Raw genomic sequence first — 27,190 nt, 5'->3', positions numbered from 1 at the left:
TGACCACCATGAAAATCATTGAGGAAATCAACAATATTAAAAATATACATAAATAGAACAATCTGTTGTGATAGTGGACATTAACATTTGGATTAAATAATGTTTGTGTGGCAAGTGTTTTACAAAAGTAGAAAAAAAATAACTGAAGGATAGTCACTAAACACAAAACACATTACTAAAAGAAACATTGGAAAGTTAAAATCAAATTTGTATAAGGAATATTCTTAGTCAATAAGCTTCACAAAAAAAAAGGTGCTAAACACTAAAGTTGCAAATATAGATATAGAACTACTCTTCTCTGTGTTTATTAAAATAGAATAACTATTACCAAATGCTCTCTCTTCAGTCAGTCCGTATTTTAGGTCAGAAGAAATTATGTCCCACATCGCAAATAAAAACGAAGAGTAACAATCAAAGTGAAGGCACTGACAAATGAAAAACCATAAGAAAGAATTGTAGGCTTTCCATTAAAAAATAGAGGAACCAACATGAAGCCCGTATGTATAGTTGCATTATCTGGTGTGTTCAGTTGATTTGTGTCACTAATAAGTGTTTATGAATATGGCCTTGACAATGCAGTAATAAATCAGTCCATCGGTAACAATAGTAAACAATCACAAATACATACATTTTCTACATTAGATCAGAATCTGTCAATCCATCGTGATGGTTGCACACTCATCCATAAACACGTAAAATCAAATGTCCATTTACATCTTCACAAACTATCTCCCTGCTAAGCCTATCATGGCAGAAGAGGACCTCTTCTTGCATTCAAGAAAAAAGGCATGTGTCTGTTGAGCAAAAGATGACCAGAATTACATTTAGCATTACCAGGCAATCTTTTGGTACAGTATATATCACAAATGTTTTATAATGTGAAAAAAAAAAAAATGCAAAAGAAGAAGAAGAAGAAGAAGGTACCTTAGGTTTAGCGGTTTGCATCACTAATTGGAAGAGCTCTCTTGTTTAGCATCAAGCGCCCTATAATGAAGACATATAACATAAAAAGAACACAAATGAACACAAACCAATAAAACTTCATTCATCACAATGACAGCCTTTCCTGCTTGAGAAAAGCAGTCTGTTTAATGTGACGCTAAATCAAACAAGGAAGTCAGCCATTATTGTCTTGACTGATGGCTTGAATTGAACTCTGAACTGAAACTTTTTTTGCCAGGCTTGATTCTAAGAACCAAAGAATGTTCTTGGTTGGCTTTTAGACATGCAGCAAGCTGCCTTGCTGTCTACTGCATAAATTAAAGGCATACTAAGTAAATGGAACCTAATAAGGGCAAATTCTTAATGTTCAACAATTGAAAACTTAACATGATAGCATGTTGCTAGGGTAAATACAAGATACTAGCTTAGAAATACACTTAAATTAAATTAAAGTAAATAATAGTAAATTAATATAAAGTAGCCGGGGGGTGAAAACTTTTGGAATTTGAAGATCAAGGTAAATTCTACTTAATTTGTCTTCCGGGAAACATGCAAGTATCTTCTGTTGCTTCCGAAGGGCAGTACTAAATGTAAAAAAACAATGATATTTCAACAAAAATAAGAAAAAAATTCAATATCTTCATCCTGTTCAAAAGTTTTCACCCCCCGGCTCTTATTGCATCGTGTTTCCTTCTGGAGCATCAGTGAATGTTTGAAACTTTTTTAATAGTTGTGTTTGAGTCCCTCAATTGTCCTCAGTGTGAAAAGATTGATCTCAAAAACATACAGTCACTGCTGGAAAGGGTTCAAATATGCAAATGATGCTGGAAAACTGAAGAATCTGCAGGAGTTCGAGGATTTTTCGGAAGAACAGTGCTCAGTTTAACTGTTCAGGACAAACTGAACAGGGACTCATGAACAACCATCACAAAATAAATAAATAAATCTGCTACCATAGAATTCTGACAATAGAAATAAATTTGGCAATAGGAACATATAGCAGCAAATTTAGGTTGACTACCAATCAGGAGGTCACCTACAAAGACTTAAAATGTCTACGTAGGCAGCTCACTAGGTTTTGGAACATATCCTGAGTGTGTGTGGCCTGGCTCCAAACTCCAGTCAGTGAGCTGCCCTGTGCTTGCAGCTGGTATGACAGTTAACCATTACACAACCCCAGCATTAATTTTTCAGTCTGGTACTCTCCACCTGTCTGGAACTCTATACGGCACCTGGCACATATAGAACACCCACGAACGGGCCTTCTGTCTGGATTTGTCTTGCTATTGTAGCTCAGAACATTGAGCTCTTTTGAAGACGTATTAACTACCATTGCACAAAGAGTTCAGTTCATATCCAGAAATGGACTGTCTCGAAAAGACATTCTTCGTGATACAAAAGAAACTAAACTCTGCTCTTCAAAGGCATGAAAACAATTTTTCAGTTTAGTATTAAATATTGCTTTTGGATGTGAGCAGTAGCACCAGTTTTGAGTGTTTAAAACTGCCTAAATACATTTTAATATCATATGATCTGGTAAGTGATCATTTGTGTCACTTTGTCACTAGATAGATAGATGATGGATCTGCTATCAGCTGAGGTCCTACTTCACTGAAGTACAAGGAAAGTTCGCTTTCCAGTAAGTGGTGCATTTAGTGGTTTTGTAGTCTGTTATTTGGCTCGGGCCTCTAACTGGCTGCCACAGTGCATGCTAAACAAAAGTGCTGTGTTCAAAACAAGTTAAGCTCTATCTGCAGCATCTGTGATATGCAGTCAATTACCATGTAAAGTAATGCTGACTTGTCCATCAGTTTTTTTAAACAAACAAAAATGGTGTTTATAGTAACACACTTGCAATAAGTCTATGGGGCAAGACATTTCAGGGGGACGTGCAGCTCATATAATATTTAAAATGGAATTCATCCATACAGAAATGTGTTATTGAAAATGTTAATTGTTTATCATGCACACATATCTTGCCCTATAGACTTTCACTGTACATCCATAACCGGAATATATATATATATAATATATATAAATATTTTGCTTATTTGTAGAAATGAAGGACAAGGCAAAATTATTTTCCGTGGTCATCGACACTATGCACACAGATGCAATCCACTGAGTTTAGGTTATATGGAAACCAGAGCATTCTGATGGTATGTGTCAGGTCTATTATCATTGGTTTTATTATCACCAAACACTTACACTTGGTGCTGTCGGACAAAATCTGCAAACTGGCGGTCCTTGGCATACAGCTCGATAATTCGAATACGGTCCTGGATTTCCTGTCATGACAGCGGGAAGGTGGAAGAGGGAGAAGAAGACAGTTACATAACAAATGAGCTGACCTCGCTGCCCCAGTCCTCCTTTTACTTCTAGACGTCTAGACCAACTCTGGCACTTCAAACCAAGAGTAAAGGTGAAACACAGTATCTTATGAAGGATTTCTTTAATTGTAGCCACTTTTATGTGACAAGAGTTGATTATTATTCAAAGTAAAAGACAGACAGATAGATAGATAGATAGATAGATAGATAGATGGATAGATAGATAGATAGATAGATAGATAGATAGATAGATAGATAGATAGATAGATAGATAGATAGATAGATAGATAGATAGATAGATAGATAGATAGATAGATAGATAGATAGATAGGTTTTAAATATCAAATCCACAATAAAAAATATTTTTGCATTTGACATATTTTAGATATTTACATTATTAGTAGTAGTTCTGCACCCATTAACACTCCATTGCATGTTTCATGGATTGCAGGAATAAGTGAATAAAAGACATTTATCTTCTAAAACAGTTTAGTGCATTCACTTCTGACCATTACATAAGAAATATGATTTATCTACCATCAAGTATTGTTTCCCAATGAGAACATGCTTGACAATTCTCCATTGTTCAGCGTTGCCAGAATTTTCTCCATTGTGAGCATATATCAGTCTCTAAGACTATGACAGTTTCATTGCTACGGGGAACAGTGCTTTAGCTGAAGGACATGTATTTTTAGGAACGTTTTTGAGGAATATTCTACGCAAACATGTGGCACAGTGAACGTCATTAAAGCACTAAGTAATGCTGCAGACCACTTGCATAAACACACAGCGGTACAGCTCTACAGACAATGTGTATCATGAGCACCTCATTATTGTTTGTGTAATTATTAACACTCTCTCATGGCAATTTGTAAGTATTTTGCTTTTTATGTTAATTTGTAAATTTTTCATACAGTCTACTTAACCCTACACTTAACCATTAAATTGAGTTAAAGACATTCAACTTTTTTCCTAGAAAATAGAATTGTACAAATTTATACAAAATTGCCACCTCATAAGATTTTTTCTAATCAGCTCACTTTCTAATCAGTTCGATTTAGTATGCTTTTATTAGCTTAGTTTAGAATTTATTATTATTATTATTTTTTTTTATGTGAATTTGTATGTTCACATTCATATGTCTTCGTACAATCTACTTACCCCCATTTGATGGTTAAAGGCCCATTCACACCAAGAATGATAACTATAAAGATAACTATATTAGCGTCCACACCAGCAGATGATATTGTCTGTTTATTCCAAGCGCACACTTGTCTGCCACTTTAAATTCTCGAGCTCGTCATAGCAGGATTGATTCTCATTGGCTGTCAATGTTTTTATCATTCATCAGCTGGAAAAAAAATTTTTTTTGAAAGTGATTTCAAAAATATAGCTTCTCTGTGCCTGTGGTGTCTGCCATTCTTTATTATTGAGAACAATTTTTAGAACTATATCTTTATCATTATCTTTATAGTTATCGTCCTTGGTGTGAACAGGCATTAAGTTTCGGAGTGGACCCTCATGTTTACTATTTTTATAAAAATCATACGTTTTCATATAAATAATATCATACTTATTCATATGAAATCGTCACCTAGTAAAAATAGTTGCGCCCCTTTTGACGGTTAGGCTTGGGGTAGTACTTACTTTTTTCAATTTAATTCATACTCAATTAAATTAATTGCATTTTTAATAGCTTTCTTTTTGACATAAGATGTGCTGCATTGCTGCCACTTGCCACTTTCGAAAGTTGTCTTTTTAGGTCCGGAATATGTATTTTTAATAATTTGTCAACTGAGCGATCAACAACCAGGTACAATATACCACATCAAGTGAGCTTACTTCTGCCCCACAAAACCTTGATTCTTGTCAAAATAAATTTTGTGTCTTCTAAGGTCTATTAACATGCACACAAACACACCTCTTTCGTAAGTTCACTGTTCTCATAAATGTGTCGTATTTCCTCGCTGCTGAAGTCCGTGGAGGTCTCAGCGCTGCCGGTGCTATACGCAGGGGTATCTGGGTAACGGCGGTAGTACTTATTATACCCTGTAGTTGCTTCACTTTCAAACATGGGATTGTACTTAGTGGCTTTTTCTAGAGATGGTGTGTTCTCTGAATATCTGTGGAAAAATGTAAGGAATTCAGATTTTGGACAGCAACATCAATACATCAGAAAAAAAAAAAATTAAAATTTTGGAAAGACAGGTTTGAATCTCATTCAAAATATGTTTCTCTCCCTGTATAATGTCATCTCTCTATTGTCTCTGCATGTCAATAAATTAAATTAACAATTAAATAAACCTTTGGTTGTATCTGGAATCAAACATGCCCTTGCCGTGGGTTTGTAAAAGTATCAGATCGTCCCACCTATTTATATCTGCCCGAGGGTGGAGCCACGGAAAAAGTGAGTGGATTATCTCAGGCCAAGTGAGAGCGGCTCAAATGTTCTGTCATCCTGGCATTCATTCCTCTATAACCTGTTGATCAGGATCACTGATAGATCCCCTGCAGAGACATTACGTCATTGTGCGTCTGCCAGGATTTCCCTGTTTGCTCTGGTGCTGATGAAGCAAACAGGTTTAAGTCTGCCGTGTTTATGTTGTTAAGTGTAGATGCAAAATAAACGATTAAAAGTATTTTATAATATTTTGTATTTATTTTTTAGTGAAATGTAATTTAAAGAAACATTTCAAGTATTAAAGCTAACTTGACTAAATGTATGAAGTCAGATATAATATGTCGATGATCTACTAATGTTGGACAATCATCAAGTGTCACACCATGTTTTGTCTTTTAAATAAATTGATATTTGTTTGGATATTGTACTAATTCAGTCACAGTTGTCTAATACATTGGGGATTAAGTGTCTAAGTACATCTTGTATGTATGTTATCTAGAGCTGATGGATGTAAAATGTGTGTATCGGATATAAAATGTGTGTTCAAAATGAAAATTAGGACAGGAAGAACTATGATAATTGATTCAACCTGCACATGCCTAACAGCAATTGTTTCATAATGACAAAAGAGAACATATTCTTATTCGTGCAACAAGGTCATAAAAACATCATGTTAAATATCGCAGTGTGTTCTATATGTATGTTACAGAACGCAGTGCTTTCAACCACAGTCACAGCTGAGATCGTTTGGCTCCTTTTCAACCAGGTGAGGAAACCAAATGTCATTAAACAAGTTGGGATATGCAACATTATTTGTCTTTTGGGGCCTCAGAGGAAACTCAAATCACATTTCAGAGTGCTTGTATTTACAGCATTCATTCAAAACACTGACAGAATGCTTTAAAAATGCCATTAGGCATCACATGTGCATCATTCAAGTCGTTCAAATGAACTGAACCGTTATTAATAATCCATTTAGCAGATTTGTAGTCCACTAAGGACTTCTGCTTGTTCTAAAATTTAAAGAAAGACTTAAGCTTCTTAATTTCTTCCAAAAAAATATGATCATTAAGAGTGGAGCATTAAGAGTGTGTTTATGAAGCACAGTTTGTACCGTAAAGGGTCTTCTGAATCATCCGTGTCATACTGGTCTCGCAGAGTTCTGGCGAGGAAAAAGATCATGCCCGACGCCACGAGGAGGAACCCCGCGACTGAGGCGATGGCGATGCCAACAACCAGCGGTTCTGACACATACTCCTCACAGTGTTCGCCTCGATACCACCAGTTTTCACCAACTCGACACCTAAAAACAAAGGTAAGTGAACTTCATTTTTGGCCGTATCGTTGCTTTAGGAGATTTTTTACAGTACACACCTGCATATGGCACCCTTCCCAGGTATGATGTCACATTTCCCATCATTCTGGCAGAAGTCTTCCTGTATGTCGCAGATACTCTGACATGGCAGCCCGTCCACGCTAAAATAGCCAGCGTTACAAACACACTCTGCCTCGCTTGACCAGCGGTTGACCAAACACTGGGAGAACTCATTGCACGCTTGGAACTTACATGGATCAGCCTGGTCACCTACCAGAAAGAAAAAGACAAATTATAAATACTCATTATCATTATATCCCAAAAAAAATAAATAATAATAATTCATATAATTAAAACATGCTTATCATAGATGTATCCAAATCATTGTTTATATGAATTGAATTTTTATATTCTATTGAAATAATCCAAACAAATATTCAAACATGAGCACCATCATCTAGAATCAAGATGGAATACAATGACGTTAGACGTTTAGATGTCAGTTGATAAATGTAACTGTTTTTGCATTTGCTGCAATTGCTATAATATAAACATTATTACAGTTCATTACAAATGTGGCATCAAAACAAAGATAATTTTCTGATTTCAAAGGCATCAGCATTTGGTCATTAGAGATGTGTTGACAAAGGAGCTCAGATAGAATTTACACAGGAACACAAACAAATATGACTCACTTGCCTGACGCATTGAACTCTGCATGTCTCAGTAGAATAAATCACCTCTAATCTGTCTCCAGTACAGAATCAATCTCTTATCACTCATCCTAACAATGCCTAATGTTTTCCAAAGCCAGACTGTAAAACCCTAACCTTGTGTCCTTTTAGCATAGAAGAAGCCTGCTTAATATTGCTTAAAACGTCTGAGATCTAACGTTTTGGAGGTGTGCCAGCAAAATGCACAGCGAATGTGGTTATCAATCTTTTTGGTATAATTTTAGGATTGCTAGTTGCATATTGGCAAAGGCAAAGGCAAAAAAAAAACAACAAAAAAAAAAAAACTGTCCCCTAAACATGTCTTATATTCTTGTCCCTTAGTCTAGGATATATTTTGCCCATTTTAATAACCTGTTCAATTACAATTGTTCAGTAGCCTTTTAGTAGTGGTATAAGTTGAAGAAATGTTTCTGTTGACAATCAGTCTGGCTCCTGTAACATATATGAGTCACAAAGCCTCCCTGTGTAGCACACTGAAAACACACTAAACAGTAAAACAAAACAATTGTTACTCATTTTTTTGGCTGAAAATATGACAAATGAAACATCAGTGGTGCACAAACTGTGATAATCTGTAACAAATAGTACTAAATCCCAGTCGTGACTGGTGCTAGTAAATCTAGGATTTAAAAATGACTTTAAATTGGCAAAAAAATGCATAACATGGCAGGCATTCTGCCCTTAAAGAATCAAATAATGTGTAGTGAATATTGTTGGCCACAGTCAATGCCAAAAAATGCACGCATGTCTTCATATCAGCCAATTTAAAATTTTTTTAATATATTTTCTGTGTTTTGTGTGTATATGTAATCCTTTGAGTTACCTGATTCAACATCCAATGAATACTTGTCTATTGCAAGATTCATAGTTTGGTAAGCAGTATTGCAGAAGTCCTCTAGGATAAGGTACACTGCTGTTGTCACACCATGGGGAACTGGCTTGCCAAACTTCATCCTGCTGTTTACCACAATGCTTCCATTCCTGAAGTTCAAGATTTCTAAATTCTGGAAATTGCTGAGGTTGGACTGTAGATATGGTACGAGCTAGAGAAAAAAATAAATAATAATAATTAAAGCATATTCCAATAAGCAGCAATACTGAGCCACATAAGCCTAGTTACGTTAATGGAAGTCAAGAAGGTGACTGAAGATTCTAATTCCATTCCAATTATCTCATTAGTTAGTGTTCATAAAGACAGCTGCTAATGGAGTTAACGGATAGTATGCAAAGCTCCTAACAAACAAATGTTCTACAACAACAAACATCAACAAATATAAACTGATAGTATCCTTTGTGAAACTTTAGAATGTGCTTTATGGAATAGTTTACCCAAAAATTGACATTTTGTCATGATTGAAGATTTCCATGGAACACAAAAGATTCCACCAGTGACCGCTTACTACTATTGTACGAAAGAGTGCAATTAATATGATCAGTCCCAAACATTCTGTCTAACATCTCTTTGGGCTCCTTAAGCTCAATTACCGCCATGTTCAAAAACAGTTGTGATTAATAACTCATGGCTTTCTTACTGATGTTTTGCTTTCCATGAAGTAGAACACAATAAGAATGAATGTGACAAATATATCTTACCAGCTCCATGAATTGCTGCTCAAGAGCCTTGTATTCAGTAGAGCTCTTGTTGAACAGATCTTCGGAAAACATCATATTGGTGACCCTGAGGCTGAAAAACACTATTAACGCCCTTCCAGGACTGGCTGGCAAGGCAATACTTGCCAAGTCAGCCCCATGAGCAAATCCGCTACCGTTGTCGTCATCATGGTTTGGCCCATCAAATGGGAATATGTCAAATGAAACATCAAACTCTGTTATGTTGGGGTTTAGTGGAACAGGAACTTTTGAAGTAGTACTGTCAGAGTTCACTTGTTTTGTAGGTAGGATGAGGCCTTTGATGTCAGGGCTTGATCCTACTGTGTGCTCTTGTACTGAGTCATCTGAAGTTATCTGGTTGGTAGATTTGAATGTTGGCTGATATAATGATGGTACAGTGGTGGAACTAAGGGTTTCCAAATGTTCTGAAACATCTGGAATGATAGACATTGTGGATGACTGAAATATTACAGCTGAGTCTCCATCTTCAGGATTCTCTGATAAAACATCCACTGCAATATCAGTGTGTATCACATCAGTTGGAGTCTCTGGAGTCATCTCTTGAAGAACCGAATGAGTAGATGATTGTGTAGGTAGAGGTTCTGTGGTTGATTCTGGTAATGGTTCATCTTCTATTGATGAATGTGATATCCGAGTGAACGGAGAGTCCTTCTCAGGAGACAGGGAAGCTGAATGATCCACACTTGGTCCCTCAGTAGCTATTGTTGTTGGGGCTGTTGTTGCAACCAATATCTCATCCCCAGCTAAATCCTCTTCTGAGAGTTCAGTCACTGGGCTTTCTGTAGGCATAAGCTTGATGCCTTCCATCTCCTCATCTAGAATATTGACTTCTTCATCTGACCCTTCTACCTCTGGCAATAAGAGTGCAGGTAACTCTGTGATACCTTCGGCTACAGGATGCTCAACAGCTTCTGAATAAGTGGTAGGACCTTCCACAGAAACCGTATCAATTTCTAGGATTACAGGTAATTGCGTGGTTGAAGGGATTTCATTTGACTTTGTTGTGGAGGCCTGTGTTTCCTGACTCTGCTTGTTTTCTGTTGAAGTAGTTTGTTCATCCATGAATACTGCTGTGCTTGGTGGGATCACAGTTGGTGTAACAAGTCGTTCTGTATAGTCCTTATCAGCAGGTGAACTGATTGTATCAGGACTTTGTGATGCATCCACATCTTGGGTTTCTGCTGAAGTATAGATGTAAAGCGAGGGTTGACTGGTCACATGTGTAACCATAGTGGTAGATTCATCTGGAAAATAGTCATCATATTGTTCAGGGGCTACTTGGGTCTGCATAGAAAGCTCCACAGTCAAAGTCTCCATAGTCCAAAAAACTGGAGCTTGGTCAGTTGTTGTGTAGTGAGGATTAGTACTTATGTCTTGTGTCACAAGAACCCTGTCCAAGAATGGCTCCTCGGGTGTCAGATCTTGGTGGGGAGGCTCAAGCTGTTCCACTATAGATTCCTGAGCATCCTGAGGTTGGCTTACCTCATCTTCCTTCAAGACTTCTTCTGGTGTTTCTGACTCCCAAGGCCAAATGTCAGGACCTAGATGATCTCCAGAGAAACCTGAGCCTGAACCCAGGTCTATCAAGTCACTCTGAGTAGTCAACTCAACATCAGGAGGTTCCACAGGAGAAACTGAGGTCTCTTCCAACTTGTGAGGTGATTCCTTAGGTAAGGCAACTACAGCTATTGTGCCTGTGACAGGACTGACTGTAGTTGCAGTCTGTAAGAATCCCTCTTCTTCAAGAATACCATCGTCTGAAACAAGAATACAGGATTTTAGAACCAGATTACTGCCTTTAGGTGGGAAATAATTCATTGGAGATTACAGTAAACTCACTCTCTGCACCAGAAGCAGGTGCACTGCTTGATGTCTCAACTTTAGAGGTAAGCTCAATGTCAAAGTTCTTCAAAGATACATCTGTGTGAGACAGAGTGGGACTTTCCTCAAAGATGATTACATCATTTGTGTCCTCATTCTGTCCTTCCATCCAGGGATCCATGCGGTCAAGGAAGTCATGATTTGTAATGGAGATGTCATTGTTGGATAATTCTTGCCTGGTAACATCTGGTGGTTTCTCAGAAGCAAGAACATTATCCTAGAATTTAATGATTGAACATTCATGGTTAGTTACTATTGATTGTTAAATTATTATTGAGAAATAAAGCAAATATATTTAAGGTAAGTCTACATAAATGTTGCTGACAAAAAGATGAACCAAAAGACATTGTAACTTTACATACTAAGGCCTATGTCCACTGAATGTCCTAATGTATCAACTATTAAAATTTCTTACCATTTGACCATGAAAAAAAAATAAAAAAATGCATGCATGGTGTAAGTAGAATACATTTTCCTAAAACTTGCATCTTCTTTTTTTCCAGAGAAATGTCAGTGGAAAAATTGCATAGACATTCTGGTCCTGGGGTATTAACTAATGCATATTTGACCAGAAGACAGTTTTTAGCTGTTCAATACACCAGATATTAACATTTAACCTTCATACAGATTTGAAATATGTCATGTTGTATATATAACAACTGGTTGTATATACATTCATGAGTTATTCACACCATTTTATTTTTATGCAAGTATTGAGTGAGGAGCTACTTGAACTAGATCACCGTCAGTTGCACACACTGGCCTCATTCATGAAACATGATTAGCATGAGTTTCTGTGTAAATCATTTGTAAAACTATTCTTACGTAAACTGTCACTTTTAATTGAGTGTGACAATTTACATAAGAATAGTTTCACAAACACTTTACACAAAAATTAGCTATGCTCGTTTTTCTTGAATTAGGTCCACTGACAATTTAATATAGGACAAATGGCTTGACCGATTTTCCTATAGAACTAGTTTTATGCACCCTACTAGTTAGCTGATCACACAAACAAATATTAATCTTAAACAGGGCAAGCATACTATTACCTGAGAGAGAACACATGTTTCCAGATACAGACATGGACATAGTGCAAAACAAGACAGTAAATCTAATTAATAAGGGTATTGAAAAAGGTGCCAGTTTTGTAAAATGAAAGAGGAAAAACAGAGTAAATTCTTAGATTATTTCTATGTTTGGTACCCAATGTGTCTTTCGAATTAAACTACACACTGTGAAGAAAGCTGCTCGGCCTCTGCAATAAATATATGTCATGCTGAGATTAAAAACAGATTCTTTTCAATATTTCATAGTGCCTGAGCAAAACAATTTTCATAAAATAGCATGCTTACTTGTGTCTAGAGAATACTTGAGCTGGAAAATTGACTTGAATAGTTTTACAGACCTGCCGTATTATCCCAAAGCTGTGCTATAATCTGTTTTAATGGCATGCCATTAAAACCAATTTTACGTGCAAGGTAATCTTTCTTATCATGCAACAACATAAACCTACATGTGATTGCCATTAGTGTGACTCATTTTTCATTTAACAGCTTTGGAAGGATTCACATTCACACTTTAAGTGATTGCACTGCAATGAGGTGAAAAAAACACCTAAATCCTAAACTGCAGCTCTGGATAGGGATTCTGGACTGGACAGTCGTGGTTACCCGTTTACTGGGTGGTCCTGCCAATGACCATAGACTCACCATCATGTCACTGGAGTCAAGTGGTCTGCTGGTTGGTTTGGAAGGCAGCAATGTCTCCACTGTGAAGCCAAAACAGAGATAAATCATATCAAATTATACTTAAAACTGCTCAAGCACAGTTCATTCATACCCATACTGGCGTCTCTTCAAGAGAGACTGGCTCTGAGGGCTGCAAGATTGGTCTGCCAAAACCAGAGATAAGAACCATGAAGCCTCCTTGCTTATGTTAAAACTGTGTACTGCCAAGCAGTGTAAAAGGATATACCAACAATGTCAACACACTGCATTTTGGGTTCTTTCAGCTACAATTTACAATTTACCACTGTGACAGAACACAAACTTGAACCTAAATGTTTCTAGGAAACTTCCTTAAGAAGTACTCGGCTCAACACCCTGATGTTTAGGGTTCCCTATAATGGAGCCGCAATGTGTCTCTAGAATGTCCTACCATTTTCCAGTTGCAAAGAATCAGGGTCCACTTCCAGAGTGGTGTTTCTGATGAAATTCTCCCTGTGGAGGGCTTCGGTGATGTAGTTTCGGAAGTCAGTGATGGTGTAAACAACAGTGGGTAGCTCATCGGGATCTGTGAAGGAGTTCTCAACCATGTTGGAATGTAGGTTTATGTAATCCATTGTCTCATTACTTATGCCCACACCATCGCCCTCAAGAACCACAGCATAGTGCACCACCACTGCCAGGCCTCTGAGGAATGCAAAGAAAACAGTGACTCTTTACGGTAAAAAAAAATTATAATAAAATGATTTATCAAAGGCCTTACTGGCTGTAAACTCGCCTCAAGACTGGAGCTGTTATGTATTAAATGACTCCAACACTTATGAACAAACAAACAGCTTCACCTACAGTACAGCAGGAGTTTGTCATGTTGGAGCCTGCTATCTGTTTTGGTCAGTTTGTCATATTTGATCATGTTGTACAACTTTGTTTACATAATCCATATGCCCAGTTGTAAATTAAAATAAATTCAGAGAAGAACAGCTTACAATAAATGGCCGAAGGTGGCTTGGTGGTTTTAGATGGATTAAGGTTTAATTGTTCCCCCAGCACAACCACGCTGGTCTGGTTGGCCTCCTGGTTAAGCTGGTTTAACTCATCAGCCAACTGGTCTCTGTTTCTAACCAGCAGAAACGTGCTGGTTACATCTCTAAATTTCTCTAAAATCATCCAAACAGCTTAACCAGCCTGAACAGGCTTCTTTTTTTTTTTTTTTTTTTGTTTACTTGCTAGCAACCAAATATCCCACAGAATATTCAGCAGCCAACTATTTTTTGTTTGTTTGTTTGTTGTTGTTGTTTTGTTGTTGTTGTTGTTGTTGTTTTGCCACATATTTTACTAAGAGGGTTAAAAAAACCTAGTGCGTTCATGACCAGATCAATTGTGTCTCCTATGACAGACATAATATCCATTAGGATTCAATTCTTTGGCACACCAGAAATGCTAATGAACTGACTTTAGCTGGAAAAAATTACTCTGCTATTGTCTTCTTGCATTATTGACAAACTAGTTTCCTGGTTAACTCCGTAAAGCTGCTTTGACACAACCAGTATTGTATAAAGCGCTACAAATAAAGGTGACTTGACTTCACAGGTGGTTTAAGGGGCCTCATGGAGCTCACAATATGCACTTATCCATTATGTGGTTTAACCAAGGCCTTGCTGATGAACCATGTGAAACGTTGCCATGATGACATTTGAGAGCAAAGGACATTTAGCATTTAATCCCATCATGCTTGGCAACTGGGCATGCGTTTAGCACAGCGACTTATCCCACTTAAGGTGGCGACTGGCCAGACAAAATAGCCAACTGACACGCACACACACACACACACACACACACACACACACACACACACACACACACACACACACACACATGCCACACCAAAACGAGTGTGACCATCCTTTCAATCAATTGATTTCACAAGGCTAATGAGGCAGCAAGCACATGACTTTACCAAGAAAACAGTGTGAAAGCGATTTCAGAGCAACGCTCTATAAAACACTACATATGGTGTGTGGAAAATTCAGGCACATGAATTTCTCATTAGATGTTTGGAGGAGATATGGGTCACGCAGCTGTGTGATATGGCAGAGTGGGGAGATGGATTTATCAGGACTGGGTGAAACATTGCAGAAATATTAGTAGTGATAGCCCAAATGACATTAATGTCTGTTTTTTTTTCTCTCTTTTTTTTTTCATTTTGAGATGTGATTAACTGTGACTTATAATGGCAATGCATTTAGACCCAGAGTTTGGGATAAGTAAGAGTTAGGATACTCACCCTTCAATGTCCTTCTGTGGCCTGAGATATTTTATTAAGAAAAAATAAAGAATGATATTAATAAAACAACACACAGAGAAACATATATATATATATATATATATATATATATATATATATATATATATATATATATATATATATATATATATATATATATATATATATATATGCCATTGTTACATGGATAATCATTAGTGCTGGGCAACAATTAAAAATTTTAATCGCGATCAATCACATGATTTCTTTGTCTGCTAGAACCCCTCCCTCTGTATGTACTTGAGTTTTGTATGTGTTTATGTGCACTTTAATATATTTTAATGTTACACCTTATTTAAAATAAAACAAAGCAAAGAACAAGTGTCTTATCATTTATTATACTACATAGCATTATACGTACACATCAGTAGTTGTCTGCAACAAAAAATGCTGATCTGCCGTGTGGAGATAAAGAATGCCATATCTTCTTCTGTTCCGTTGTTGTCTCCTTTTTGTAGTTTTATAAATAATGATTTAATGATTTGACATTATTTCATGGCTATAATGCTTCTCCGACAAGTCGCTTCTTCTTTGGGTTTTGCTGTGGTACTGCGGGTTACACCAGCAACATGCCTGTGGACACTGCAGACTAGCGGGTTGCATGTGTACTGCACGCCGATGCGGACAACGACGCAGAAGTATAAATGAAAACTGACGCATAGCCTACGGCATAGGTCCGACACAGAAGTTTAAATCAGCCTTATGTGTTCAGAGCCAGTGAGCAACAGACTTTCATAATAATAAAAAACTCTGTTAATGCGCGATAAAATAATTGTCGACATTAATTAATTAATGCGTTAACATGATAATAATGCATTAACTTGCCCAGCCCTAATAATCATATAAATTAATAAGAAAAATCATACCTGAATTCAAGGACAAGTATTTTCTTGAAACCTGGGAGCCTTTTAAAAACTTCTTCAATTTCAACAAAAGAAAATAGATGCTTTAAATGTACAAAACTGTACATATATTTCCTGATGGGCATGACATTATGGATTCTTTAATTTAATTTAATTGTTTCATTCACCAAATATATAAATATATAGATGCTACTGACCTTATCGATGAACAGTTCTGATAGATATTGATAGTAGTAACTTGATGGATCTCTCAGAGCATCATCATAGCTTTCACCTCTTATCTTAATACTCAACTCCACAATATGATCACCGACAGGACGTGCTGGTCGGACTATAATGTCATCAACTTCATTTCCAATCTATAAACAACAAAAAAAAGGAAATGTTTAAGAGGAACTTACAATTTCTGGGTTAAAAATATATACACAAGTGTATTTTAAAAGTTAAATAAATGTCTATAATTATTTTGATGTGCTCACCTTGCTGCTTTCATCTAAAATATCATTAGAAATGTCCTGTGGCAAGTTTTGTAATGTGGTGGAGAAAGTCTTTTGAATAGTACTTGTCAAGTCATTAAGTACAACTGTGATATCCTCCACTTTCAAGATAGGAGTTGGGATGTCATCCTCTGCAGGTTCTGGATGGACCACATGTATCTCAGGTGTTTCAGGTAATCTCTCAGGCACTTCTGAAAGTTCAGATATCGACAAAGGTGTCTGAGATGTGACCTCAGGTGTCTCTGAGATGGCTCCACTTGTCTTCAGAATAACTTTGGGTGCTTGAGATATGACATGAGTTGTCTCTGTTATGACATCAGCTTCTGTAATGACCTTAAGTGTCTCTGTTGGAACTTCAGGTGTCTCAGGTAAGGAGTCTCCTCTGGTCTCATGCACATCTGTGACTTCATGTGTGATTTCCACTGCAACTGTATGTGTGTCCTGTGAAATTTTTGGTGGTTCTGTAATTTCATGTATGTCCTTGTTTATGGCAATTGTCAGCATATCTTTTTCCATCCCATTAACAGTAAGATCTGGCATTGTGCCTTCAAAAACTGTAAAAAGTGTTTCCTCATCACCTTCATCCATTTTAGTAGTGTCTTCTAGCTTATCTGCCATGCCTTTAGTTACAAACTCTTGAATGTCAATTTCAGGGGTACCAATGTCAAAAGAAGTATCAAGTGTGGTCTCGGGTGTGATTCCAGTTGTGGTCTGACTTGTGGTCTTAGTAGAGGTTTCTGTTCTTTTAGTAGAAGTTTCTTCAGAACTTTCCTCAGATGATTCTTTTAAGTTGAAAGCTTCAGTTACATCACCCAATTCAGCAGTAGTGTCACTTGTTCCTCCAAAAAAATCTTCAAGTGTGTTTTCAAGAACTGTTACTTTGTCTGTGCCAATGTCTTCAAATTCAACCCCAGCAACTTGCGTTGCCTCTGTTGCTATCTCACCAGGTTTCACAATGGTAGTTATGTCCTCATCGACATGCATGTCTTTCTCAGTAAACACAGATTCGGTAGCTTCTGTAGTTTCCTGTGTCAAACTAGGTGTCTTTCCAGCTGTGACCTCAGCAACTTCTAGGTACTCAGTTATAATGTCCTCTTCCTTACCTAACTGATCCTCTTCAAACTCAGTTGAAACATCGATAGTCTCATGTGTTTCTTTCGACACATCATGAGTACTCTCTGTCTTGGTACCTGGTACTTCTTCATTTGTTGTCATCTCTGGTGTAGGTTTAGTGTAGTGTGTCTCTTCCTCCTCATCTTTGCCAAGTAATGTAACAATTTCAATGTCTTTAGGTTCATCCTCCATTGATAAAACATCATGTGAGGTATTTACAGGTGTAGTGGGTGACAGAATTTCTGGCACTGTGGTCACATATGTGATTTCGACAACATCCTTATCTGTCAGAGCTTTTGGCAACCCTTCTGTGGGGGGATTAGGCAAAACCTCTTTAAGTTCTGTAGGAGTTGTCTGCACTGGTTCCTCTGGTAAGACATTCTGAATAGGAGATATTTCTGTAGGAGAATCTACCGGAGGTCTATCAGTAGACATAATTGTATCTTCTGAGACATCTACATCTACGTGCTGAATGGTAACAAGTGCTGAATTAACAGGAGTGTCAGTAACACCCCATCCATCATCAACCTCAATTTTTGAAATAAAATTTTCAGTAGATTCTCTAGTGTCTACTGCAGGAGCATTAGTACCTATTCCTGGCAAGTCCATAAGGATTGTGGGAAGATCTGTTTCATACTTTCTTGAGGTGGAACCTACTGGAGTTCTACCAGTGGGCATCAGTGTAGCCTCTGACACAAAATCAGTTTCTGCATATTGAATTGTAGCATCTACTGATTTAACAGGACTTTTAGTAGCACCCTGCCCCATGTTCAGTTTAGTTATAGAAATAATCTTTTCAGTGGATTCACTAATGATTTCTGTAGGAGTACTGATCCTTGGCCCTAGCGAGTCCTTAAAAGTTATGGGAATATCATAATCATATTTTCCTGAAGTAGAATCTTCTGGATTTCTATCGGTGGACAACAGTGTAGACTCTGAGACAATGTCAAACTCTTCATGTGGAAAAGTGACATCTGCTGTCTTAACAGGACCCTCAGTAACGTCCTGTTTCACAGGGGCCTCATTTGTGTGCTCAGTAGGCAAAATAGTGATTATCCCTATTGAGTCCTCAAAGGATGTTGGAATAACATACTCATATTTTCCTGAAGTAGAATCTTCTGGAGTTCTATCAGTGGTCATTAATGTAGACTCAGAGGCAATGTCCACCTTTTCATGTTGAATAGTAACACCTGTTGTCTTAACCAGATTCTGAGTAGCATCCTGTCCCATCTCCAGTTCTGATTCTGAATGAAGCTCTTCAGTGAATCCACTGATGATTATTGTAGGAGTATTAGTGCTTACCCCAGGTGAAGCCTCCAAGGTTGCAGGAATATCATCCTCATATTTTTCTGAAGTATAAACTTCTAGAGTTCTATCAGTGGTCAATAATGTAGACTCTGAGACAATATCAGCTTCATGTTGAATGTTAACACCTGATGTCTTAACAGGATCATCGGTAACATCCTGTCCCGACTCTGTTTCTGAATAAAGCTCTTCAATAAAATCACTGGTGACTACTGTAGGAGAAGTCCTTATTCCTAGCAAGTCCTCAAAGGTAGTGGGAATCTCATAACCATACGTTCTTGAAGTAGACTCCTCAGGAGTTCTATCAGTTGTCATTAATTTAGACTCTAACACTATTTCAGCCTCTTCATGCTGAATGGTAAAATTCAATATTTTGACAGGACTGTCAGTAGCATCCAGTTTTACCTCAATTTCAGGTTCTGAAATATGTTTCACAGTGGCCACACTTATCAGTTCTATAGGTGAACTAGTGCTTATCCCTGTCGAGTCCTCAAAGGCTGTGATACGATCAGGCTCAGGAGTGATTCCAATTGTCACCTGAAGCTCTGCACCCATAGTGGTGATTAAGATTTGGTCTGTAGTTGTCTGTGGTGTGATGTCCTGTGAATCTGTTACTGCCTCAGGAACCAGAATACTGACTGGGTGAGGAAAAAGAAAGAAAGAGAGTGAGGAAGTGGCAGAAAAAGTAAATGTATGTCATAAGAGGAAGTCTGAATCAATTATGAATTTCATATTGTAAATTGCATCCATTATTTGCATGCTCTTATTTGGCTTCAGGATATCTGGGCCAAACATGTAGCCTATAATTGAGGCTAAGTCCATGCACAAACAATTAGTTACACTTGACTAAATGGCAGAACTATATCTACAGATCCTGACACCTCTACTGCATTACAAGCCTCTGGGTACCTAAAAAGGATTAAATTCTATTCTGAGAGCAGTGTACAGTATATACTGAACCATAGAGCACTAGGACTCTGTTGATATGACTGCAGGGTCTCATACAGAAATTAACAATACAGATTAATCAGAGCATAACTTATATCAACATACTGCAAAATTCAGTCAAATAATACTTTCTAGACTGTAGCTACTTATTTTGAAGTATTTATAAACACAGGGAGTGGAAACACAGATCCATTGTTTAAGAAGCATATTTTTTCAAACAATGTAGTAAACTAGACCGACCTTGTTGGGTTGTGGCCACGTTTGCTTGTGTTGGCGCAGTAGTCGTTGTCTGATGTCTGCGAAAGAAATGACAATTATAAATGTTTTTAAGTCCAGGAACATACCCAAAATCTACAAAATCTAAACTTATTTTCTAAAAGTTTAGTTTCGCCCCTTCAGGATATGAATCGAACCATAATCAGTGCTATGTCTCTAAATCTAGTGGAAAGTAAACTAGCTTTAGCAGGGACTAAAGGTATGACTGAAATATTTGCAGTCTGAAGCCAGAGTTCTGTATCCAGGTTTTATTATTGATGGGTGGCTTTGTCTACCAGTGTGTGCTCTGAATTAGCTACCTTAGCTGCCTTGCTGAAGAAAGAATTGGTGTTTTAGATTATTCATATAGTGTTAGAATTAGGTTACATATGTTACAATCTGAGCTCCACACTGTACATTTGCAGATTATCTTATATTTAGGCTGCAGAGCAGTACTACTGTATGGTAATTATGTTGTTTAATGCCTATAAGTAGCCTGGGAGCTTGAAGTCCTACCTGCATTCAGGTTGCCGTGGGCTGGTGGGCACACTTTCATAAGACAAATATAGGAATAATGTGATTACACTGTTACTTTAGAAACAGTGGAATATAATGTGGGTTCCTGTATTTTTCTATACAGCACATAATTATATGAAATATGGATTTAAGATAAATGTGCTGACTCGAGTTTGGGAGCAACTTGTGATGAAATGCAATACAGTGTAAAAGCTTAATAAGAATTTCCTGCAATATTATCATATTCCTATCATATATCATAAATGCTTCAAAGAATACCATGTTATTATGATGGAAATGTTTGTAAGCAGTTCTCACCTTGATGATGTCACTGAAGCCACTCCTACCCTCTGAAAAATACCATAAAGAATTTTTTTCTCTCTCTCTCTCTCTCTCTCTCTTTTAATTTGTTAATTATCATGACATAAACAAGTATACTTACACTTGAAATCAGAGAAAGGTGCTCAGCTGACTGGCTAAAGCTCCTGCCAATGTCAAACACGCCAACACTGCTGTTTTGACATTTCCTCATCCAGATCTGGTACTCTTCTTTCTCAGGTAAGCGATCCCAGAAGATTTTGAAAGCCTCCCAAACTGTTTCCTGGCACACTAAGGCAAACACACAAATGCAAACAGATCTACAGATACCAATAAGCATGCCAACCCATATGCAAACACACACAAGCTCTTAAATGTAGGGGGGAAACAGGAACAGTAAACAGCCAAAACATTGAAGAAAATGTACCTATTTTTGACAATTCTCAATATCTTTACAATATATTTTGACAAAGTATCAATAAAATGGTGTATAAAACACTTTTTTAGTTCATCACTGCATTAGCTTAAGCGGCATGCTAATCCACGTTGCCATTCAAACTATGCACTTTGTAGAGTTGCTCTCTGAGTGCACTCTAGATCAGTCACTTATGAGGTTTATTTGTAGTTATGATGATGATGCCAATGTAGACAGCAGACAGTAATGCAGCTTGCTAGGTTTTGGAAAAGAACTAGTGAACTATAAACAGCGGAGAAGAAATAATCTGCCAAAACACCAGCTATGAACTCTGCTGTAGTGGAAATTGACATCACTTTGAATGGATGCCCCTTTCATTTAGAAGACAGAAATACAGAAATAACAGAATTTTTTTCTTCATTTCTAAATTAAATAAAGAAAAAGCAAAAACTAATATAATGGAACCATCTCTTATCCCTATCCTCACATGTCAATTGTTCCAGACAAACTTAGTTTCTTTTATTTCTCAGTTTGTGAACCAAAATTACTATTTCGGTACGTGCCGCATACTTTCTCAATGTACCCTGCAAGTGGAAAATTAAATGTGCAGATGGGGGATGTTAACCCTTGCTAAACTTTTTCCGCCTCCAGTCAAAACGTTCCACCTACATCTGCCCGCCATACCGACTATGAACTAACAGAACTTAAGTGCGTAGGAGGGCAAAGGTCACAAGTTTTCCTGGCAGAGCAAAGCATCTGATCACCGTCTACAGTGATTCAGTAACAATGGGGTAGAAATGGGGAATTCTGGCCTTTCCTACTGGAACGATACATGTTGACAGCATTTGACTTTAACAGCTTTGTCGAACATCTCAAGCCCCCTGCTGCAGCCTTTAATATCAGCCTTAAAGGGACAGTTCACCCCCAAATAAAAATTACGTCATTATTTACCCATATGATTTCTGTTTATCACTGAAACTCTAGAGAAGTTATTGAATTGAATGTTCAAGCTGTATACTCTTTTAAAAATATAGGTTCTTTATTGGCATGTATGGTTCCATGAAGAACAACATTGCACAAAAGGCTATTTAGAGTGAGAAAAGGTTATTTAGATTTTTGAAATGTTCACAGAAATATAAGAGGAACCCAAATGGTTCTTCTATGGCATCACTGCGAGAGAAAAAAAAAGCCCTTTGGAAAATTTATTTTTAAGAGTGTACAGTACAGTTTTTGCTTTCATTTTTGGGTGAATTAATTTATTTGGCATATACAGTGGGGAAACACCAAATACTTTTTTTATTATTATTATTTTAAATCAGTGTTTCACACAAATTGTATTTGTGTTCAATTATAAACATGCAAAACAGACACATTCACAAGCAGTTTATGACTTTTAGACCCCGCTCTGCATGAAATAAAACATCAGAATGCCCTTTAATAGGTTTCCGTGGCTAAACATAATCAACTTTCCATTGACACACTGCAAGAATAACCTCTATGTAAAACAGCAACACTTGGTTCTCGAGTTGTTGTAATTCGATCCACTAGGGTCATCTGGGTCCTATTAATGCACCAGCGAGAAACATTATTCTCAGCGGTGGTCTCAAATAGAGTTTAATACTTTGATTGTATCTAACTTCACAGGCTAATATGTTAAGTTTAGAACTAGCGTGATGTGGAAAAGTGTGTTGAGTGCGTCTGAATATTTGTGCACAATTATATGTAAGACAGTGTGACAGTGTGACAGTTTCGAAACTGTGGTCAAATTTGTGGTTACTTAGACGTTAATGGAATCGGTCAGGTTGGCTTAGTTTATTATTGATGAAATGTAGAGAACTATGAGCTCATTTTTCTCACATAATGAGCATCCATTTACACTACAGAAGTCATCTGCAGCCTACTGTACCTTACAAATACCATTCTTGGCCACTATCCCAGAATCCCTCAAAAGAAAGTAAAACTGAAATGTCTGGTTCTTACCTCGCAGGTGAAAGTAGTTGAGATGATTCTGTATCGCCTGTTGCATCGTCTCATGTGAGCAAAGTTTAACTCCATTGGGAAACAAGAGGTCTCTTTTCCGTCTAGAAAGAGCCGTTTTCCCTTCACCAGAAACATAACTCACAGTTTTACCTTTAACTGGCACCAACGAGTGATTCAAAACTTCACTGGCATCCGAAAAAGTTGTATATCCATTTGGTAAATAATCCTTGTGAGTTCCAGAATCTGATTAAGAACAAAGAACGCATGGTCACAAGATTGCAAGCATCACAAAACTCCTCAAGGCCTTCGTGTAGAGTAGATACATACCTGCATCTAAGGAACAATGTCCAGTCAACAACAATACCAAAACCCACCAAATGCATTTAAAAGACAGACCAGGCATAATGATTCCTTATTCCGAGACACTGTAGAGAAAAAGTCTTCAATTTTTAGTTCACTGACTAGTATAATTTAGGCATCCCTCATTACAGCCCCCCAAAAAACTAGTGGAGAGTTGAAATAATTAGTCTGCATTGTCAGAACATCCTTTCCTTGTCACAGAGGGATGCGATCATGTAGCTTTGAGCTGACGTCTCCCCATGCGGCTTAGCTGATAGCTCTTTGGGAGATTTTTCTTCCCCACTAATCCTATTTGTTAAATCTTCTGAGGAAGCTTGTCGAGAAGTCAGTGATACTCTTTCATTTCCCACCTGTATGATCCATCTGGATTGCCGAGATGTCCAAATACAGTCCTGTAATTTGCAGTCTAAATCGTTGAGGAGTTCCATTATGAGAGTGGCTTCCTTGGTCTCCATTGCTGCCATTGGGTGTAATGGGATTTCAGTTCCAAGAGTTGTAGTGATATCATTATACACGATTAATTGCACAATCTACCATGTAAGATCTTTTGCTAAGACCAAGTGTTTAACTAGATGTGACATCCTGTAGGGTTAGCCCTTTGTCTATAAGTTTGCCACGTGCTGTGACCGCGCAGCTTACAAGGACTTTATCTTTATTGGGTTTTGGGTGCATTCCATCATGGCAGGGATCGTATGAACAGATGGTACAAGCACGGGCCAAACACTTACAGGTTTCGTAAGGTATCAGTGGTTCGGTGGAGGATATTAAAACCACAGATCATTCAAACATATGTTCATTCAACATATATTGAGTTGAATTCATTCTAAATCAGTGTTTGTAAAGAGAAAATCAAAATGCTGGCTTGTCTGAAAGGTTCGTTTACAAAGGATACTTGGGCAGTTTGAAGCGAGTTTTAAATCTTAGCACATTGGAGATAGATAGATAGATAGATAGATAGATAGATAGATAGATAGATAGATAGATAGATAGATAGAGGGGAAGTTTGAATAATAAGACAGATGGTTCGGACACTGAGCTGACGGACTCTGGTTTAAATCCGTTGAGTTTGATGGTAAAGGGTGTTTGACAGGAAGCAGGCGGTGGGTGTGACAGATCAAACCCTGTGTGACATCTGCCATATCTGTAGCTTTGTTTTCTCTTTCTTTTTCACTTTGTGCTCCTTTCATCCTTTTCACTTATCCTACTAACAGTGTCCAAGCTGCACCAAAATGCATGCTCTTATTATTGGGTATAAAGTAACAGACTCCTTTGTCTTGCTAAGACTATCAGTTTCATATATCCTAAAGGCATGCAATGAAATTATTTGACAATTGAAAAAGATTGGAAATTTTATAAAAATAAATAAAAATACAAATATTATTTTCTTTGATGTTTCTGTTACTTCACACATCAACTCAAGCTCTTTTGAAGCTTTTGAAAATAGTAGTTTATAATGGTTAATTTAAAGATGTGCTATTTTTATCTGTGTATCGTATTTATAATTTTTAATTAACTTATACTTTTTAGTTTTCATTCTAATTTTAGTTTGTTTTAGTAATTTTTTTCATTTAATTAACTTGTATTTTATTTCAGTTTAATTATTTGTAGCACTTAAACTTCTAACTTATATCAGTTACCAGGTTTCATAAGTTTAAAATTTTCATCAATATTCAGTATCAATATTTTAATAATCAATGTTTCAACTGACTATAATATTTATACTGTATTTTATTTAAGATTTATTTCAATTATTGAAAACTTTTCATTATTGTTATTAATACTATTATTGTTGTTGGTTTTAAAAAAATGATAACAACACTGATAAAAAACAATATTTTTATGATAGATTTTTTTTGTATGATAGTTTCCAAAATGGTTTAATGTGACCTTATTTTATTTTTTTATTTTGTATTTTTTTTTTTTTTTAAGATTTTCAAAAATGATGATGATCAAGCTGACGAGCTTTAGAATAATTCAGGGAAAAGACATCATCACAATAGTCAGCAGGAAGTTGTGTAAGCATTTAGGTAACTTTGGCTTCGCCTGTGTATCATTTGGTGTCCTGAATAAAAATAGCTAACAGAAAAGGAAAGGAAGGGTTGGAACAGGTCATTATGGCAGCACTCCAACACCTTGATCTATTGAATTCAGACAGACCTGAACAAACCTTCTGCTTTCTTTGTCACAACCCTATGTCTGCCATCCAAGTGTAAAGGACAAAGTTAGCACTAGACAGTGAGGGGGATATTTCAAGAAGGTTTAATGGTTTAAAGGTTAGTTATTGGATAAAATGGTAAGTCATTGGACACTCGCCCGGCAGAGATCTGGGCGACTATCCAGAAAGTCAGATAAGGATTTCATCTTCAGTCACTTCCATTCACATTTACTCTACTTGGTTGATATGATTTAGCAGAAAGCCATACGCACTTCTTAAAGAAATAGCCAAAATATGTTGAACGGTGATGTTTTGCAGAATGTTCTGGCAGCTCTTTGCCACACATGAAATTGAATGGGGACAGGGGCAATTAAACGCCAAAACTAAACTAAACTAAACTAAACTAAACTAAACTAAACTAAACTAAACTAAACTAAAATAAAATAAAATAAAATAAAATAAAGAACACAACTGTTTGTGTATTAAATGCATCAACTATATTACAACCTATTATTATTTAAATAAATAAATAAATGTTATATTACAGTAAAAAATATTTTTACTAACAGAATGTTATTATTATTACAAAAACAAAAATGTGATTGCAGAAATTATACAATTTTAATGACACTATGATACTAAAGCTAATAATTAGTTAATAGTACTTTATTATTATTAACTAATTGTTATTATTTGGAGTAATAATCATGATAATATATTTGTAAAATATTCCCTATTTATTATTATTTTTATTATTACTATAATAATATTTATTTATTTGTTTTTATATATTTTTCCTTGTTTCAGTTTCAGAACTAGAAAGCAGTGGAGTAGTTGTCAGAGTATATTATGGTGTATATGAAGCAGGGTTGAGGGGTGTGTGTGAAATCTCCTCTTTTCAGAGGCTAATTCAGCTCTAATCTCAGAGTCTAGTCCAGATGAACTAATCTAGGGCCGTAAAGTGTAAAGTTGGAGTAGTGAGCCTGACATCAGCTCAATCAGGCTACTTCCATTGTCAGACGTGATTAGGGGAAAACCCAACACTGATCCTAAATCCCACATCATCAACCCACACAAGAAACAAAATCAAATCAAAACAATCCGGGAAGCTCTAATAATAAACACAAATCATATACTGGATACAGTAGGCGTCCACATGTCTTCTATTTTACATATTATA

General features: G+C 36.7%; 1 protein-coding gene across 2 annotated transcripts; it reads right to left on the bottom strand.

Annotated features, from left to right (window-relative positions):
• Positions 1–24,418, bottom strand: LOC109101323 (interphotoreceptor matrix proteoglycan 2-like). 2 transcript variants are annotated; one of them, XM_042712008.1, is made up of 21 exons: positions 23,823–24,418; positions 23,496–23,738; positions 21,225–21,391; positions 21,101–21,132; positions 20,783–20,815; positions 20,252–20,307; positions 16,628–19,701; positions 16,346–16,507; positions 16,152–16,210; positions 15,247–15,267; positions 13,396–13,649; positions 12,948–13,006; positions 11,194–11,452; positions 9,316–11,111; positions 8,546–8,765; positions 7,048–7,258; positions 6,788–6,976; positions 5,194–5,395; positions 3,151–3,230; positions 925–984; positions 1–794 (listed from the first exon to the last, which is right to left on the bottom strand). In XM_042712008.1, exons 1-20 carry the CDS (start codon positions 23,896–23,898, stop codon positions 948–950), a joined length of 7,230 nt encoding a protein of 2,409 aa, XP_042567942.1. In that variant the 5' UTR covers positions 23,899–24,418; the 3' UTR covers positions 1–794; positions 925–947. The 2 variants fall into 2 exon arrangements, with proteins under 2 accessions (XP_042567942.1, XP_042567943.1); XM_042712009.1 differs by lacking the exon at positions 20,783–20,815.
• Positions 24,419–27,190: the final 2,772 nt, after the last annotated feature.

This window comes from Cyprinus carpio, chromosome A22 (genome assembly GCF_018340385.1).
Source record: "Cyprinus carpio isolate SPL01 chromosome A22, ASM1834038v1, whole genome shotgun sequence".
Taxonomy (NCBI): domain Eukaryota; kingdom Metazoa; phylum Chordata; class Actinopteri; order Cypriniformes; family Cyprinidae; genus Cyprinus; species Cyprinus carpio.
This window is presented reverse-complemented; position numbering and strand designations above follow the sequence as displayed.

What these genes read in the sequence shown, in the direction of transcription:
- LOC109101323 (XM_042712008.1), bottom strand. Translation starts at nt 23,898, where the DNA reads ATGCCTGGTCTGTCTTTTAAATGCATTTGGTGGGTTTTGGTATTGTTG. An exon ending in GGGAAGGGTGCCATATGCAG is followed by an intron (nt 6,977 to 7,047) that starts GTGTGTACTGTA and finishes CTTTGTTTTTAG; the next exon opens with GTGTCGAGTTGGTGAAAACT. An exon ending in ACAGTGAACTTACGAAAGAG is followed by an intron (nt 3,231 to 5,193) that starts GTGTGTTTGTGT and finishes CTGTCATGACAG; the next exon opens with GAAATCCAGGACCGTATTCG.